Below are 19,078 nucleotides of genomic sequence, written 5' to 3'. Positions count from 1 at the left end.
GTTAGTGTCAGGCTGGAAATGTTGATTTGATTTTGTGAAGGTGAAATCGATGTTTTCAGACTCAGAGCCAAGCAAGCGTCTTTTAAGTTAAATGGAAATTAGATTAAACTGAAATAGGGCCTGAGGTGGGGTATACTTTTACTGATGGTTGGTTTGGATTGTGGTATTTTTGCCAAAAAAAAAAAGTGTTTGGTTTCCTAAAGGATTTTTTGTTCTGTTGACTTTATTTAGGATTCAGTCTTGGTTTATGCTGTGCCCTAAAGATCAGAGTATGAAATGGTTAGCAGTGCAGATTCTTCCATGATGGCAAGAGGGTTTATCTTTTCTCCAAATTTCAGTGTTTTCCTCTCCAAGTAAGAATGCTCTGTCAAACTTTGAATCTGCTGTGGGAAGTGGAAGGAGCCACTTCTATGACTTCCCCTTTCTGCATTGGCATGCTTACAGCTTTTAGGCCCTGCCTGGAGCAAATTTTGGCCAAGTTTGTATTAATGCAACTGTAAACACCATTATGGTGAACCATGAGCAGGAATGAGGATGGCTGCTTGTAATGTGTACCCAAACGCTAGATGTGCAACACGAGGTATTTAGTCAGTCGTTTCAATGGAGGTTCATTACTGTAAATACTTGAGTGTGTCATCAGTGATGGTAGGAGAAAATACCAGTTTGAGCCGTCTAAAGAATTCTGATAAATATCTCTGAAGGTGTCCAGGCAACAAGATAAGTGGCCCTAGTTTGACAAAACAGAACGAGTATGGCAAGATGGATGAATCCCGGAGACGCTCTCCGCTCCTGGAGCACTTGGGCTCCCGTTGGTGCTCCTGTCCTCTCCCTCTTCTCCCCACGTACTTCTGGCTGCTTTCTGCTGTTCTCTAGCTATATCGCCTTTGACAACCACCAGACAGAAAGCTCAGCATTAATTACTCACAGCTACAAGGCATCTTCGCCTGGCTGCTCTGGGCTGTGCTGGCCTGTTGCAACTCTCGCTATTGCAGCTGGGTTTTGCCTGGTCTGTTCCTTGTGGTATTTGCTGCTCGTTGTAGGTGCTGAGGCCATGCTCACGTGTCTTTGAACACTGCCTTATGCTTACAGGTGTTGGTCAGTGGCTGTTGCGGTTCTGTTGCTTATGCAAGTAACTTCCCCTTACGTTTACTTCGTGTTATCAGAGGAGAGAAGCAATGAATGTGCTCCATTGTGTGCAGAACAGCGGGGGGACAGACAAAAGTCAGGTTTAGAAATACTCAGGCTTCTGCGTTTTTAAAAAAGCACAGACTTTGGTCTCTGTTTCTTTGCTGTTTTGAATACAATGTACAATATGAAGTGACTGGAGTCAGTCAACGGTGAAGGTAACTTTCTAGATGTCCTTTGTATTGGTTTTTAGGAATCTGTTTTCTTATTCCATCATCAATCCACAAGTGAAGTTTTTGAGCCATGTGAATAGAGCAATCCTTAAGAGTCCTCTTCTGCCTGTGCTATAGAAAAAGATTTTTGTTAATGTGTTCTGCTCAACTGTTCCAGCATGGCTTCTGCTCTGGAAAAGCTACTGGAGCTCATTTTTTTGTTGTTCTTTAAGACAATATATAACTAAAGATCAAAGGTAAGAAGCATACTGGAAGTTGTCTTAGTTCAACTACAATTATTCTTGTGGGTGAATAGAATTAAACATAGAAATAGAACATAGAATTAAAAAGGAACTGATTATTTTTACTCTGAAAGCAGTTTCTGGAAGCCTTGCAATTTTTTTTTTATTTTTTATTTTTTAGACCGTTCACCATCTCAACAAGTCTGTATGGTGTTTTTTGCTATTAGCATGATTGAACCAAATGTTTTGTGGATGAAGAGATTTTCTTCATTGTACTACGTGAAAAAGAAAGCATTAGTGATGCTTCTACGGGTTATTTGGGAACACACTTTGAGGTAGTTTTTTTCAGAGGAAAAGCCTTTTAAGATAAGGGTGAGATGTATTATGAGTGCCTAATGAAAAAATGAAGTTGAAATCTGAGACATCTTGAAGTCAAAGTTATGAGAGATATCCAGGTGAAGAATGTAGGTGTGATATCTCTAAAGGAAATGCATTTCTTTTTCTTAAAAAAAAAATGCAAATAAATGAAGTCTAGAATAGCATTCTCCCTTTGTATGTGACCTTAGATATGAAAAGCCGAGTACTAGTTCTCCTGTAGCTACTCGTGGTAGTCACAAGGCACTTTGTGTTTTGTCAAATGTATGGAAGAGCGTTTCTTCCATCTGCTCACTAAGTGACTGCTCATCTTAAGCATGTATTTGAAAAAAATACAATCAGAATATTCACTCTATATCCATCTAGTGTAAATTATGCAGGTCTAGGTGGGCTTTTGTGTAATGCTTAAAGGTTATTATTAGAAAAACGTTTGTTATTGGAAAAGTGGTGGGATTTGGGGAACTCAGTTACGTTCACACAGTTTAAGCATCTTCTTTTATCTAGAGGAAGAAAAATTAAGTGTCTTGCAGTGTATGAAGTTTTTATCTCTAGTGGTCATCTTACAAAGCTGATGAGAATAATCATTGTAGTCACAGCTTTGTGAAGTTTGGTCGTGTTTATCAGTCTGTGAAAACATCCTATGTGTTTAGTGCGAAAGAGTAGAAGTTTCGTATCTTCTGTATTCATCAGCAATTCTTAGGACATCCCTATCTTTCCACTAGAAACTAGAGCATAAAATAAGCAAGGGGTATGTATGTATGTGTGGGCGGTTTTATATTCATTAACATTTAATTTGCCTGCCAGTCATTTAGATTGGTTCTCTCATACTCTGGTAATTAAATTCTAGAGATTTAAACAGAGCAAACAAATCATGAGCAGTACAGAAGGTTGTTATGGTTCTTCGGAATATTGTGCTAACACCTGGAAAAAAAAAGACTCTCCCGTGGATTGTATAGCTGTGTGATACTGCTGATCTGAGATTTCTTGGGAGATTTCTTCTGGTATTTGAGCCCCAAAAGAGCCTAATTGCAGCTGAAATTAGGAGGAGAAATTACATGACTCTTTTGAACTACAGAAAATCTAGTCATTCACAGTTAGTACTTTTAAAATAATTTCTCTGTGCTTTCTGCATCTGTAAATGAGTTGACACGTTGCATGTTTATTACAGTCCTGCTAGCTTCAGCTATAGTAGTTACTGCCGATGGATATAGTGATTTTTAAAATCAAGGTTAGGTTATTGGGATCACTGGTATTGTAAACCTTTGGCAATGAAGGATTTGCAGTACTTTCTGTTCTAGAAGCTTCAGCCTGACTGCTGTTGACCCAGTGATGAAAAGAAGACGACGGCTTGATGAAGTATTCTTTGAGCAAGTACTCACCTAAATATCACTGCTTAGTTTTCCACCGGTGCATTATGATGACCCAGTCTTCAAGTCAAACTTTCTATTCCATGTACAGAAAATAGCTTACTTAATTTTTCATCAACCTTGCTTATTAAGAGGAAAAAAAAAATACTTTGTGGCAGTTAGCAGAGGGTCCTAAGTATGAGGTGGTTCTCAACTGCTGGTGTCTAATAGGCACAAAATGAGTGGGGAGCAGGCTGGCTCACTGCCACTTGGTTGCTGTTTGCCAGTAACTTTTTATGCTGTATTGAATTACTGGCTCAATGAGTGCAAAAAATAAGATGCAATGCTCTGCTGCTAGTTAAGTCTTTTCAGAGAGGACTCAAAATTCTGCCTTACTTATGCACATACTCAAAGAGCTGCAGTGCAAAGGCAGTGGAAGTCCTGCTGTGGTACAGAAAGAGCTGTTAATGGAGCGTGCTTGCCTTTAAAGATTGTTTTTTGCAAGTGTCTCTTCAAAAAGAAGCACCGGTAAAACTGTCTGATGGGGATGGAATGGGTTTGTTATTTATTGGTCAGCTGAGCTGACTGGAGAAAGTGACTTTATTGACTATGACAGATGAAGAGAAGCGAGGAATTCAGGGCTGGGAGGACTGGTGTGCGCTGCTGCCGCTGCCTGAACTCCGTTGGATCAAATCGTTCAGTGACGCAGGCACACAAATGCCTTGTGTGTGTTTGGTAGTTGTCTTAGTGGCAGCAGAGACTGGCGCTGAGGGGCGGATAAGGGAACCCAGGACATGAGTTGGGTTATCGGGTCTGCTGGGAGCAGCAGCGCAAGGAGAGTAGTGGGCGGCTTAGCGGTGTGTGGAACTGCCAATGAGAATAGGAGCCACATTGGCACGAAGGAATTAAACAACACCATCGTGGCAAGCCCAGGAAAATGGAAATGGGGAAAATAGATGCGATGGATAGTTCTGCTCATGATGCACCTCTCAGCTGATGGGTCAGTTTGCCCAAATGTGCCTGCTGCAGTGAGGGAACAAAACTCTTTCCTCACATAATAGGTTACAGATGACTGGATGGGACTGTGTTGCCTGCTCGGAGTTGTACAAATACTGGGCTAATTTTAGCCCATTCTGAAATATTCTAGAACAATGTGTAGAATAGTTTTTCAGTGTATGTAACTACATAATCAAAATCAATGTTTTCATTAAGAAGGAATTGTAGTTATTTGTAATGTGGATTTATTATTACCCAATGTGATATCTAATGCCTGTTAGAAAAACTTATTCTTAATAAAAGCAGCACTGGTGCTGATAGAAGGTCAAGGATCATCTTTCTTACAGGGATGTAGCAGAAGAGAGCTTTAGCTCCTACTTAGAGTAACTTCCTGGTAAAGACCTGAAACATTAAATGGTTTCAGCTGCCAACCACTGCTTCAGAACTGAGGAATGACCAGAAGAGTTCAGGGGGTGTGTCTTAGATAGTGACTTTGAGTGAAAGACCTAAATAAGTAATCCCTGAATATCTTTCCTTTTAAATATTTAATGCTTTTTTTTAAAAAAAAAAATATTTTCTGCTTTTAAATAGCCCAGTATTTTTTAAAATCTGGAATTTTGAGACACAGATGAAAGTATTTGTAACAGGGCAGTTGCTGGTTGAAGATTCCTTGGCATTTTTTCCAATATTTTTTTTTGACAGTGGTAGCTTGTGCATATCTATAGATACAGATACATGTATTTGTTTGACATCTTCAGTCTGTTTTGCAGGCTGGGTATGTACATCATCTTATGTGCTCTAGAATACTAACTATAGCTGTAACAATGATGCTTCAAACTACGACAATGTAACACTGTTTCATCAGTACTCATCTCAAAACAAATTCTTGAAGTATTTGACTGTTGGGTTGTAATGTGCATATGCACACTTGTATTGCATTCCTTCCCTGGGAAGAGCAGTTTAGATTTGTTCCTGATATGCCATGCAGGTCTTCAAAATCCCAGGCATCCTTAGGTTAGGAAAACCTTTCCCGTTCCAGATACGCATGATGAAACTTCTTTGTAACAATTCAAAGTGTTGTTTAGTAGGCAAAGGCAGGCGTATGTTAAATGTGTTTATTTTGAATGTTGCTTAGGTTTTATTAATTTAAGTAAATGTGCACTTGGATATGGAATAGTAGTGGGAAGGCTGCACTTCAGTGAGAAAGTCTGGAAATCAAATTTTGTAGGTTTAATTTGCTGGTTTTCATGCCTAAGCACTACAGTGGCTTTCAGTTACACAACAATAAACATATGGCAGGAGAAAGGAACAGAGTGTATGCTACCAGGCGCTCTCTTTAATTCTGGAAAAACTAATATTGGCTGGACGTCCTGTATTATCACTAGCATCAGATTGAGATGGGATTAATAAGTTTCCTTGTATTATGTATTTATCATGCAAGACAAAGACTAAATGAACTTCCATTGCTGAGATGGCTAGGCCTCATGCTCTTGAGAGAATTTGGTATTGCATGTCATATATTCTCTGAAGAGCTTTTATTTTCTAGCTGAGTATTTAAACTTCTGTGACAGACCTCAGGTAGACTCCCAGAAAACTTAAATGCAATGTGAAATATTACTTGTCCTGTCTCCCTGAGGAATTTCAGCTAGGATTAGACCATTTTCCTGCAAAACTTGACTTGGTAGTCATTGCTTTTAGTAGACTTTTTTTTTGGAGCCTTAAAGTTCTTTTACAGTTGCTATGAGCAGGGATAGGCATTTAGATGATGCAGTTTTAATCTGAAAGCAGATGAACAGAAATGCCTGGAATAGCATTCATGCTCACTTCCTTCACCAGGAAGGTTGAAACCTTTTGGTCAGTGCGATGAAACTTCTATACCGCATGGGGAAATGGTACCTGATGAATGCAGTCAGGACCAGTACTGAAGGATGCCAAAGCCTTCATTCTAGTTTAGGAAGCATTTGCTGCGTGACAAAGCCAAAGCTTAGCAGTTGCGTTCTGCCTGTGGAGCATCTTCCATTACTGTGGCCTTCTGTGCCTATCTCTTGACAGCAGGTTCTCTTCTCGCCTTTTGTCTGCTTGTCACTGTCACAGTTGCTTCTGTTTCTGCGGTTTATCTCATCATGTGCTACTCCTCCATGCATCAGGGCCTTTTGCATCCCAGTCAGACTCCTTATCTTGCTTCTCCTGGCCCATGCTGCCCCTACAGTGAGTGCTGATAGTGCAGTAGGCACCTGGGTCCGTGTGTGCTGGCACTGGCTGACACAAGTCCTAATGAAGTTTCTTGGAAAAAGGATGGGCAGGGCTAACACGCTTGTGCGTTTTTTTAGGTATGTGTGGTGCAGCAACAGAGTATGGCAAATGCAGATAAAATCTTCATGAAACTCGTGTACCAAATACACCAACCTTTGGTTGGTATTCAGGGAAAACAAAGGCAATGGTTTCCATTGCGTTCTCTGTCTCAGCTGGCATTGCTGTTGTGGTCAGCTGAGAGCAGACCTGACAAAAAGTGCTTACAGCTGCATCTGCGCTCCTTGACAGCAGAAGATGGAAGTGTGGCTGTGGGTTGGAGAAGTACAAGACTAACTTGGGCAGTAGCATTTCCTCAGATCTGTGGAAGTACGTTGTAAAAACTGCTCTTGAGAAGTAATTCAAACTAAAAATTGTGATGAGAATTAGTTTTTCTATATTTCTTCTGGAAGTCTAAATATTTTCATTTGATGCAGCAAAACAAGATAGTTACTGATGTGTGCCGTTCTGATCAGGGCACATGATCGAGACCTCTAAGATACAGTTTGTAAGCGTCTGTAGCGTATTTAGTACAGATATTACTGGATGACTTGTTTCAGTTACTATTGTAGGCAGTGGACTATAGGGTAATTTTCAGGAAATTTAGGAAATAGGTTCTGTAGCTCATGCTTATTTCCATGTCTACTGTTACATTGCCTTGCAGCTATCCAGTCCTTAGTTAGAACAGAGCATACAAATGAATGGCTGGAACCTGTTCCTGCATCCCCTTTCCTACTATAGAAGGCTCCCATAATGCATCTTGTAGTATTAGAAATGAGCATGTGCTAACTTAGCCATTCCACTGATTCACGTGTTTCATGTTACCAGTTATGTTGCCTGTTCTTTTCAAGTGCTACGCAAAAGCAAGAAAATTCTTAAACTAGGGCAAATGAAGCAGATCAGGCACTAGAATGTGTATCACAAAAGTTGATTAAAAACAAGGTTTTGCGGGGACATCACTCATCCTATGTAAAGGAAGGAAAATACTTTTTTTCTAATGTAATTAGAAAGTGAATAATAATCATCCTTTATCCCTTATTATTTGTTGTAAGACACTGAAGCAGATTGAATGGTGTTTTGACTTCATAGAATATTTTGTTGCAGACTTCTCCTTTGTTTGTCTAGGTTGTGTACATCAATAAGTGCTTCTATTTAGGGGATATTTTTTTCATAATGCATTTGTTTTCTAAGTGACACTTATTTCAAGCTGGTGTGTGTTTTTGCTAGTGATGATGAAGAGACTTTATAACAAAGATTGTAAGGTGGAAGATTTAGGAAGTAGATCAGTATTAACTAGGAGGATTGAGGCCCCTTAAATTATTTTTTAAAGTTAAGTACTGAATATTTAGTGTTATATTGTGATTTTTTTCAACTTTGTAAGGGTGATTATTTTATTAGCAGAGCTTTTTGGTAATAAATTTATTTTTTTTCTTCTAGATAAAATGCAGAATTTGAATGAAGATACTGAGAAGAACAGTCATTTCACCTGTGAGAATACTGAAGACAGTAACAAAACCAATGCTGAAACTGCAGATGCTTCTGGATTCAATGCTGAAGCCAAGGACTTACCTGATTCTTGGGACTCCCACATCGGAAAAACATCAGACTCTCCATCAGAAGCATCTCAGACGAAGGGGCCATTAAGAACTCATTTGTATGAATGGGAGGATGAAACTGAAGATACCAGAACTGGAGAGTATATATTAGATTTTGACAGTGAACAGCTCTCAGAGGTGAAGAGCAAGGATGAGGAGGGCGATAAAGAAGATACTGAAAATCCAAAGGAAGCCATTAGTGAGGAACTTGTGCAAACTATTCCTAGGCCAAGCAACTGTAGGACATATTGTAGATCTAACAAAGCAAAACCACAGGGGGCAACAAATTTTGACAAGCTAATGGATGGCACTAGCCAGTCTTTATCCAAAGCAAACAATGAGTCAAATAATGATGGTCTGAACCCAGCAAGAAAAGCTTCTTTAAGTAGTGGGACCAGTTTTAGAGGGACGGTTGGACGGACTAGAGACTACACTGTTCTACATCCATCTTGCTTGTCAGTTTGTAATGTTACTATACAGGATACCATGGAAAGAATTGATGAATTTACCACAGCAACCCCTACTGACTTAGGAGAAGCTGGACGTTTAAGAAAAAAAGCAGACATTGCTACTACAAAAACTACAACCAGGTTCCGACCAAGCAATACCAAATCCAAAAAGGATGTCAAATTAGAATTTTTTGGGTTTGACGATCAAGACGAGGGAGGGGGAGATGAAGGTGCCTCTAGAAGTTCTGGGAGTTCCAATTACAAAATTAAGTACTTTGGGTTTGATGACCTGAGTGAAAGTGAGGATGAAGAAGAAGAATGGCAGGTAGCAGAAAGGAAAGCTAACAAAAAACGAAGTAGAACTGCACCATCTTCCTCACTTCAGTCAACCTCCGAGAGCAATGAAAACTGCTCCCAAGATAGCCAGCTCAATACAAATGCAGGTAAACAGAACTCTTCTAGAATACATGGTAAATATTTTAATTTAGTTGGCCTTTATTTTGTTCTTTTTTTTTCAGTATGCTGAAGGGTTCATCGAACAATACTCTTGGGTTGGATATCTGAAAGTTACATTTGCTTATTTCTGCTATGGTCTTGTTTAGTGTTTTGTAGCAACCTTGAAATATGCCAGAGGTGGAGGGTTTTCTTTCTTAAAAAGGAGTTTCTTACCTGTTTTAGTGTGTTTTGCATACAGTGCCTATGCCTGGCCTTCCTACAGAAGGCCTATGGCAACCCCAAATTACTGAGCTGAGGCAGAAACTTGTGCTTTCCGAATGCATTTGTAAATAGTTTGCACCTTTCTCAAGCGATAGAGGCTCTGGGGGTTGGTGGAGTGCCAGTCAGGTACCTGGCTTTGGTTGTGCCCCTGCATATTGAAGAATTTTGTTTCCAAGTTTTCAGCAGCAAAGCTGTTACGTCTTTTACATAGGTGGTACGTTGGTGTACGTGTGTGTACACACATGAATAAAAGTGTTCAGGCAGAATTTGCGAAGCACGTTCTGGTGCCTTTGAATAATTGGACTATTGCTTGGTGGTCCTTGTGGTGACTTTGATGAAGGCTGAAGGTGCGTTGGTGAAGAAAAGGAGGGATAACTGTGGGGAAAGGTTTCTTTCAGCTTTTTCTTACTGAAAACCTTTCTGAAAATGTCTAATACCAAAGCCTCATGCGTGTTGGATTAAGTGTTTCAAAACACTGCTAATACTCTAGAGAACTTCTTGGTCCTCCACTTTGAAGCATGAATCTGCAAAGAAGTTTTTATCCATTCATTGATGGTTAAGACTTTTGGCAAAATGTGATTTATGGCAGTGGGGACTGGGGAGAACTTGAGTCTAGCCTTGCAGATGCTCGAGAAGCTGTTTTTTTCCCTTGTGCAAATAATTTCTGCTAATATAATCCAGAAATAACATTTTGTAGGAAAAGATCTTCTATTCTGTTTTCTAATTATAGTATTCTCTAGGAACAGAATTGTCTTTAAGACCTAATTGAAGAAGAAGGAAGAAGACTGAAGGCATTGTAAACTTTTCAAGGACCGAGTTAATGCTGATATTACAGGGGAATATTGTGTTTTCAAACAAAAATACTTGAAATCTCAAATTCATTATGGTGAGAGACTTGCATTCCAGCATCTTTGGAAAATGGGTTTAACTGGCAGGGCTGCTTATGAAATATTCCATCTGGGTTCCTTTCTCTGACTAGCCTTTGGTCAGCTGTTTATTCCAAGGAAAAAAATCCCTTATACAGTTAAGGCAACTGAGATGCTGATCCATCAAATCATCCTTTCAGCTACTGTCCTCTGGAGCCTCAAAATACCTCCTGTTTGCATTCATGTTCACAGAGGAGGCTGTTATAATCTGACGCATCACTGATTATTTCTCTGACGTGTTCTGAAGAGATTGCCTTGGCAGACACAGGTAGATGTAAATTTTTGTGGTTTCTCAGTTTCTTAAATGCACTTCTTCAGCGCTCAGGTAAGAGCTGCCTCTCAGTGTGTCCGCTGATGCGTGCTTCGCCTGTATTTGTCTGCTTTACTCAGTTGATTCCTGGTTTGGGTTACTGGTAACCAGGTGAGATTTGACTTTTGAAAAGCAAAACTTGAAGCTCTTTCCTAAGTCACAACATGTTCCCTAGCTCAGTCCTGTAGTACAGATTATAAAGATAGGGAGTCTAATGTTGCCCTGAAATTTGTAAGCCTTTTTGCTATTTCCTGTTGTGTTCTTTCAGACCTTTCAAAAGGTTGAGTGTTATGATCACTCTGGACAGCCATTTGATGATCCTTAAATCTAATGATATTGAGTTTGAAAATTTATCAAAGACTTGTGGATCTAAACCTTATGTTGAGGTAAAGTAACTTCAGTAAGTTACTGAAAAAAAGCTACTTCAACATTCATGGAGAACGCAGGTTTTGAATCCAAATTCAGAAACTTTCAGAATATGTTGCACATAAAAACCTTCTTCAAAAGTTATGATATTGAAAGGTTGTAGTGCTTGCTACCTGTGTTACGTGTGTGCTCTTCTTTTTCATACTGATGAATAGACCTACAGATCAAAATTCGGTGTGCCGATTCCAAGATGACAAGTGAGATGCCAGCTCTTCTCTCTGAATTCCAGCTCTGGAAACCATTAGATGAAGTTGTCATTTTTCTCCTATTTTATGTAGACTCCATTTTATTTTACGGAAACACTGTTGGCCATGTGGGCTTATTCCCAATGTAGTAGTCTACATTTCAGGCATCTTCACAGAATTACAATTGGTCTCTCCTGAGGAGCCACCAGTCTTTGCAGAGACTGTGCAACCAGTCAGGGTTGGTGGCTAGCTACTGCTGGTAGCTCAAATAATAAAGTCATGATGTCTCTGTTGGAAGGAACGCAGTAAGAAGATGTGCACAAGCAATCAGATGTTTGGTAGAGATAATTTTGATAAGGTAACATCACCCAAAGAACATAAAAAAGTCTGTGGTGCTGTGTTAAGTGCTGTCTGACAGACGGAAGCATTGAGTTGTGTCTAGTAAGGATTGTTCAAAGGCATACACTTCCCGGAGCACACAAGGCTTTTTCCTCTTTGAAGCTTAAGTGAGACAATCTCCTATGTTATTTATCAGTATGGGAGAATTGTTTCCCATCTGCTGTAAATATAAGCCTCCTAGGAGCTTTGAGATGTGTCATGGTTTGCAGAAGGGTGAACTGCCCTGTCAGCTCCCCGTATCAGCAGGCACGAATGCTGAAGCCTAGGGATGGCTTTACTGGCCTCGTTGCTCACTGTTTCAGCAGGGAAAGGAATGAGGAAAAGCCCTTGAGAGGGAGCTGGAGGGGGTTGTTTACAGGGAGCAAGGCTGAAAGGATCAAAAGGGGATGTGAAGTGATAGGACATGAGAGACTTTCTTGTTTGTTTCCTGTTTTCTTTTAGTGAGTTGTTCTGGGGGAATTGGTCTCAAGATGCATAAAGGTTTCAATTTTTGCACAAAACTCCTAAGACTGGCTTTTGAAGTTCAGTGAATAAGTAGTGTTATATGACATAGTCAGCTTTTTGAAAGAGATTTGGTGCTTTGTGTTGCAGTCTCACCCTATTTTTGCCTTAATACTAATTTGGTTACTTAAAATAATCCAGACCTATTTTTATGAAACACGTTTTAGAATCTTACTCTGAAGCATTATGCAAACATTTTCTAACTACGCTGGAAATGGGCTATTTCTCCCAGGCTGGGCGGAAAGTAAATTTAGTAACACAAATGCAACTGTTCCTGCAAGTCGAGGGCAAGGAAGCACCAAAGACCAGATGGGTAATGCTGTTAGTGCAGGAAAAAATGCAAAGTAGGTAATTTCAGTTTGAGACGGTCTCTCACTGAACTGTGTCTGTTCTGTTCTTCACCTGTCCAGTAAGCTCGCCTGCTGAAGAGGTAAAAAGGCTGAGGTGAAGAAAAAGAATTTAAAAGAAGCCTTTTAAATTCTTAGGCCTCTCACAGACTCTTCTGTTTTAATGGAGGCACTTCATCACTATGAACCTTAGACTTGTAGTGAAGCTCTCAGTTGCAGTTGAAGTTGCTGTTCCTCTTCGCTACTTGCAGTCCAGGATTCTCTCACCCTGGTTGCAGCAGAGGCCACCTTCTCTCAGGAGCCACAGCCTGCCAGGGGCTAAAAATACTGATTCAGCTGGACTAGAGCAGAAACTGTGCCGGTATCGTTTCTGTAGGCAGAATACAGGATGGCTCTAGGAAAGAGAAGCCTCTAGTACCAAAGTGACTTAATTAAACAACTGTATTAATTAGTGGGAAGTTGTATCCAAGAGAAGTCTGAAGTAAAGGCAAAGAAGAGAAGATAGTTTTATAAATATATATGCATATTATATTTAACTATTTATTTAAAAATAAGCTGCAGTTTTGTCCTGCATCTTTGGGGCAGCGTTAAACTGCTGGAAATAACTGCGCTATCAGTTTGTTTCCTGCTTGCCCAAAAAGGTCTGGGCCTGTCTTGGCTGTCTGTGGTTCGGGTGATCTCGAAGATGCCTGACATACGTAACTTCTGAACTTGTAGCCATGGAGGGCTTCATTTCCCACCTGTTCAACTGGAACAGCCAGGACTTTGTTACTACTTCTTTATTACATTTCTCTTTAGCCAATGACAATGAAATTATTACAGAAAGTGACAGGAATTTAAATTAAAAACTGAGTAAAATTATATGTTCCATTATCTTAATATAGATTGACATAAACAGGATAGCTCAGTTGCCCTAAAACATTGCATTAAATGAAGATACCAAGATCTATATTTTTTAATGTGCTTATTTTTATTTACTTCATGTCCTTCACTATATTTCTCACAAGCAGCACAGTAATTAAGGACTACAGTATTAATGACTTAAATTACACCAGCAGGTATGTTGTTATGGTAGTATAAGCACCACAGCTTAGCCTTTTGCTTTGTAAATCAGTTCTGATATACCACTAAATGCCTGTCATGCATTCATTTTCCTTTCAATGATCAAGATGAATTTCTTATATTCCTTCTGGAAAGTCACGTAGCTTTTTTATATCAGCATCTAGCACTCAGTGCATTTATGATGAGTGAGCTTAATTTTTTTTCTTTATTTACATCTCATTCCAAACTAAATCAGCTTAACAGGGTAAGTATTTCTAGCCTGTTACTAGTACGTTGAAGTCGTCAAAGCAGAGTCCTGTTTGGACTTCCAAATCTGCAGAATTACTGTGAGGCTCTAAAACAAAAGTGGGTTTGCTTTTCCTCTGGTTTTGCCTTCTAGTTGCTATTTGAACATCCTTCTGATTTAGATGAGCCAGACAAATGATCTTAAAGGTTATAAACGCCTTGAAGACGGTTGGATGGAGAAGCAAAGGACTTATATGCTTCTATATTGAGAGGAAGGCCAATATCCTTACCTTTTTTTTTTCTTAAATAAATAAATAAAATCTATGTAAGAGAGCTGTTAGAAAACAAACTTTATTTTCGTTACTGCTTGCACATCTACTTGTGCCTTTGCCTGGCTAAGTTTATATTAGTAAAAGACTCTCCCTGCATCATTTAACTGAGATTTGAAAATGTAGTTGGACACAAATGCAGACTGATTTTAGGATACCCAGAAGGCCACAAAGGGGATTGCTTAAATAAGAATAATCCAGATTATTTTATGATATTAATTATAAAACCATTTGATGTGCTAACAAATTCATCAAACATCATCAAAAGATGAAAAATGATTCTATAATAAATAGAAGTTAATTTTTTAAAATCAAATTCAAAATTGTCTAATTTAAATGGGATAGCTAATATCACACAAGAGTAGAGAATTCAAATAAAGGAACTTAGGTGATTTAAAAATTGTGGCCTAGTTGGTTTAGAGTGCTACCAATCATTGTCTATCACAATACCAGCTCCAGGTCTCTGCTGCGAGGCACAAGTTGTTGGGCAGACGAAGGCTGATGGTGTGGGTGAAAACCCCTCCTGCATTTCTAGTGCCTTGCATGTTTGTAGTTAGTGTGGACAAGCGAGTTACTTTTTAGCTCTTTATCTGGACTAGGAGGCTCCATGTCTGTGGGTTTGTTTGACCTTCTGTTGGAATTGCAGCCAGGGCCTGGCTTCTCTGAAGTATTTCAGAATTTGTAAGAATGTGCATCAGAGCAATTGGATTCAACTCCTTTAATTGGGAAGTGCCAGTGAAGGGCTAAGTTGACTTTTATGTAGATTTGGAAGAAGTGTTGCTTTATTTAATTAAAGGTAAGGCGAACGGGCCTGTATTTTTTTCCCTGTCAGACTTACTTTATCCAAACATCTTTTTAAAATCCCTGCTTACTTTCAGAGGGATTGTATGTGCTCCTGTGCTGATGTGGGGCTGAAGTGAAAACCAGCCGGTAGGGGCACGAGGCTGGCCCTCTGGGTCCCTTGGAGTGGATGCGCTGCCTCATGGTGTTGCCAGAGCTGTCAAACTCAGCAATTTAAAATAAACGCCCCAAAGCACTTTAGGAATACTTATATCCCTGGTACTAGCTCAATTTTGTGTGCTTCCAAGTGCAGTTTGAAATTCACTTGCTCGGTTTGCATTGGATTGCCTCATCTAGGAATTTGGCTGGTCCTGTTTACTCGATGTGCTGAGGAGTAAAGTAACCGATCCAACCTGCTTGTATTTTTGCAGTGCAGCTTTCAAACAGCAGCAGCTGCTTTGGAATAGATCGGTTTTCTACACGGTTTATCAGATGAAACAGTGCTTCTCTGTGCCTATCTTCATTTCTGTTTTGAAATTTTATGGTAACTTCTGGTTTGTGCCAAGTCAAAGAACATAAGCTGCTCTCCAAGGGATAATGCTTTGAAACAACACAAGTTTAGAGAAAAAAAATAGGACAAAGATTTAATTAGATCAGTGAATCGCAGGTTTATAGTCCAAAACTGGTGAATAGACATGCTGATAAAGGAGGTAGTAAGTAATATAGCGGAAGGCCGTTTTGGGGGCCTTCAGGCTGACTGCTTCCCAAACTGATGGCTGCATTTTTTTTATTACTGTTGCAACAGCACAAGCAAATATAAGTAGGCTGCCTTCATGAGACACAATGTAAGGTCAATTCTTCATTCCTGTAATTGCAATAGGAAACGTAAATCTCTTAGTCTTGTACTTCTGAAGACCTTCAGCTGCAGTTTAATTTGTCTGCTGCTCGGCTGTGGCTGTAAGCTGTGAACAAGCACATGTAAGCTGTGACCTGGGACTCAGAGGAGCGCACGTATGTATGGGGAAATAATAACTTGAAGGTTGTACGATGGGCTAGAGGTGCTATAGTGATTTTGGCAGTGTACCTTGTAATGCATCACCTGCATACTATGACTTTTGCAGTCAGTAAACCTGAGCTCCACCAAGAGCTATGTTTGAGTTGAAAACTGACTTTATGGTGAAGATTGTTGGATTGTTATATAACTTCACAAGTTACATGTTGAAATGTTAAATGCAATAAATGCTTTAACAGTTCAACAACTTCCAGTAAGGTTTTATACTTTTTTCCTTTTGCAGAGCTTCTGGAATTCTCAGAGGATGCATCCGGTGTGCCTGAAGGCAATAAAAAATCCACAAATAAACAAGGTGATAAATCTAAGGAAAACACCAGGAAGATTTTTAGTGGGCCAAAGCGGGTGAGTAATAATACTTAGACCAAGTTCTTATTTTATTCAACTCTTCAGTGTTAATGTTTCTTCTTCTATATTTAAACAGGCCTTTTGTCCCACTTTATATCTGTGCTTGGATAATCATTGTTTTGTAAGATTACACCTTAAATGTGGAACAGGAAACCTTTCTTCCAGTGAGAAAGTTCTTGCGTTAGTTACTGGGAGTATGAAATGCAAGTTTGGACTCATGGGTTGTGCAATGGTAACTCACAACCTTGGTAACGTACCCTTTGAGATGGTGCTTAAGGCAAAGCTCCGTTAGGTGCTGTGTAGACTTCTTTCTTCTTTCTACTAAGCAATATGTGTCACATTATAGGATTGAACCTCAAACCTTGCAATTTGGCATTGGTGTAATCTTTATAAGGACAAGTGCTTATGACACATGGAAAAGTATCTTTTTTTTTTTTTTTTCTTAAAAAAGAAAAGCAACCCCAGATCCCATGCTACTGTATACCCCAACTGTGTAGCCTTCAGTATGAATTTACCATTTCATGTTGTGAACAGAGCTTACTTATTTTGCTAATACTAGGCGTGGTTTATTTTACCTGTTATTATAGGTCACTCAGTATTTTGAGGCTTTTAAAGAAGTGCATGCAGCGAAAATTATGTTCAGCTGTTCAGCTGAAAGTTTACAGTACCAGGATCCATGTGATTTCCATTAAATGAAGTTTTTATTATGATTGTCCAGGACACCTATTTTTAGCGCCTGAGGCCTTTTAACATGCTTTTTGCATCGCACATTCCCATTGTCTGGGCTAGAGTGTATTTGTCTCACAGTTGTTGCAATCCAGAACTGGGGTAATAAGAGAGAGAGGGAACTGGAGATGGAAAAACACTTGTATTTTGTCTTTGGCTTTGATTTCCTTAAATTTTACAAGACCCAGCAGTTGTATGCTTGAATATAAACTTTTATATACAGAGGAGTTTGTTCAGTACTCTAACAATCCTAAGAGATTTTTTTTTTAAAAAAAAATCCTTTGATATTTTCTCTAAACAAGTCTAATGATGATGTAATGCTAGAAGATCTCATAAAGCTAGTTAATTTATTGTATTGTAACGTATCTTCACTTCAAGTTATTTTAAGATTTTTTGTTTGTTTTGAGAACTAAGTAATCTTTTTTATCCCCCCAGCTGTGCTGATATATAGTAATTTTTCATATCAAATGTGGATTCATGAGTAGAAGAAGGAGGGCAGATTTGTAATATTTTTCAAAACACACATGGGAATATTTTAATTTCAGGGGATGTGTGATCACTAAGTATTTTCAGTTGTAATGCCCTTTTGAAAAGAAGTACTGCTTCTTGGTGCCTGGTGCCTTGGCTGCTGACTCTTGCTTCTGGAGTTTCAAGTCAGGCTGTCGATAAGTGAGAAAGGTTTCTTTTAAAGAACAAAAATATTTATTTAAGACTGCTTCTGCTGATAATATCTTTTTACAAAAGATCAGCTTCTTCTCAGGGAACATGTTAGAGCAGACTGAAAATAAAAATACCGAGAATATAAATTTGACTGAACCTGTTTTGCTGTATTCTCAGCAGTGTAAAACAGCTCTGGGTGTTCTGCTGAATATGGATATTGAATATGAATATGAATATTCTGTGTGTGTGTTTAAGTACTAATGTACCTCACATGCTGCTCTGATAACTTTTTATTTTGTTTTTGAATTTCTATACTTGAAATACTTGCGGGTTTTAATTAATTTTGAATGTATATGTGGGGAAAACCTTACAATAGTATTGTATTATATGGGGAAAAATTGATTCCACCCTGAAGATTCTTAGCTGGGAATAAACTTAATTCAAGTGTGAGATGTGAGAATTAAGCAACCTTTTTGACCCTGCAGTGGTATAATGGACACAGAAGTAGAAATTGCTGTAATTGCAATTCAGATTTTAAACGTTAATGTTCTCTAATCATACAGCTGTTACATGGAGTTAATAATAATAATAAAAAAAAAGCTTCTGGTGGTAATTAGAGGTGCTGTAATTATCGTCCTAAATTATAGATATAAACTCTTAATCTCAATTATATTTTAATGGAATTTTCTTTCTGGGAAGGGAAAGAAATGAACTAAAAGTACTAGCCTGACCTTAACTACCTGATCTTAATAAAAACAGTAAAATAAAATTCTTGCACCTTCTCATATTTTTTTCTTTCTTGCAGGAACTAGCAGTTAAATTACTTTCTGCTAGGTGGTGATGTTAGAGGTATGGCACTTCGTGTCACGTTGAGCTGAAAAGTAAACAGCTCTATTGCTCAGGAAGCAACAGGTGGTATTGTTAAACTTCAGTAGATCCAGAAAGCTGAAGAGTTTTTTTTTGGTCTGTAATCAGTAGGGCTCTTGCGAACATTCATGCTCTTTGAAATCCAACTTTCACACTCCAATATTCAAGTCCAGTTCTTGAAATTTGGAGCATATGTGTAATAAACGATTACAGACATTAATGATTGTCTCCAATGTCCGTAGCAAATACGTATTTCAAAAACTGCTTTTAATATAAGAAACCTCACTAAAATCACTTGACTACTCATACACATAATGAGCTTAAGAGTTGCAGTAGTGTGTACTTTACATTACGTATGTGAAGTCTTAACCTGAATTCTGCTTTTAAGTGACTTAATTCTCTTTATCCTGAGCCTGATTTACAAGGGGGATATTATGTACTGTAGCAATGTAATTATGTACTTACTGCATATAAATATTAGCATTACTTGACTTGCAAATTATGGGTGTGAAACCTGCATGAGTAACATCTGCAAAAGTTTGTTTGCAGCTGTCTACGATTTTAGTTCAACT

At 38.8% G+C, this 19,078-nt stretch overlaps 1 protein-coding gene across 3 annotated transcripts in view; it reads left to right on the top strand.

Annotated features, from left to right (window-relative positions):
• The window catches only part of WAPL (WAPL cohesin release factor), a 147,841-nt gene that overhangs the window by 90,192 nt on the left and 38,571 nt on the right, over nt 1-19,078 (top strand). For all 3 annotated transcript variants that reach the window (XM_035329593.1, XM_035329594.1, XM_035329592.1), the window contains 2 exons: nt 8,023-9,072; nt 16,132-16,250. In XM_035329593.1, coding sequence (XP_035185484.1) covers nt 8,023-9,072; nt 16,132-16,250 — 1,169 coding nt within the window. The remainder of the gene's footprint in view (nt 1-8,022; nt 9,073-16,131; nt 16,251-19,078) is intronic.

The sequence above is a fragment of the Oxyura jamaicensis genome, chromosome 6 (assembly GCF_011077185.1).
Source record: "Oxyura jamaicensis isolate SHBP4307 breed ruddy duck chromosome 6, BPBGC_Ojam_1.0, whole genome shotgun sequence".
Classification (NCBI taxonomy): domain Eukaryota; kingdom Metazoa; phylum Chordata; class Aves; order Anseriformes; family Anatidae; genus Oxyura; species Oxyura jamaicensis.
This window is presented reverse-complemented; position numbering and strand designations above follow the sequence as displayed.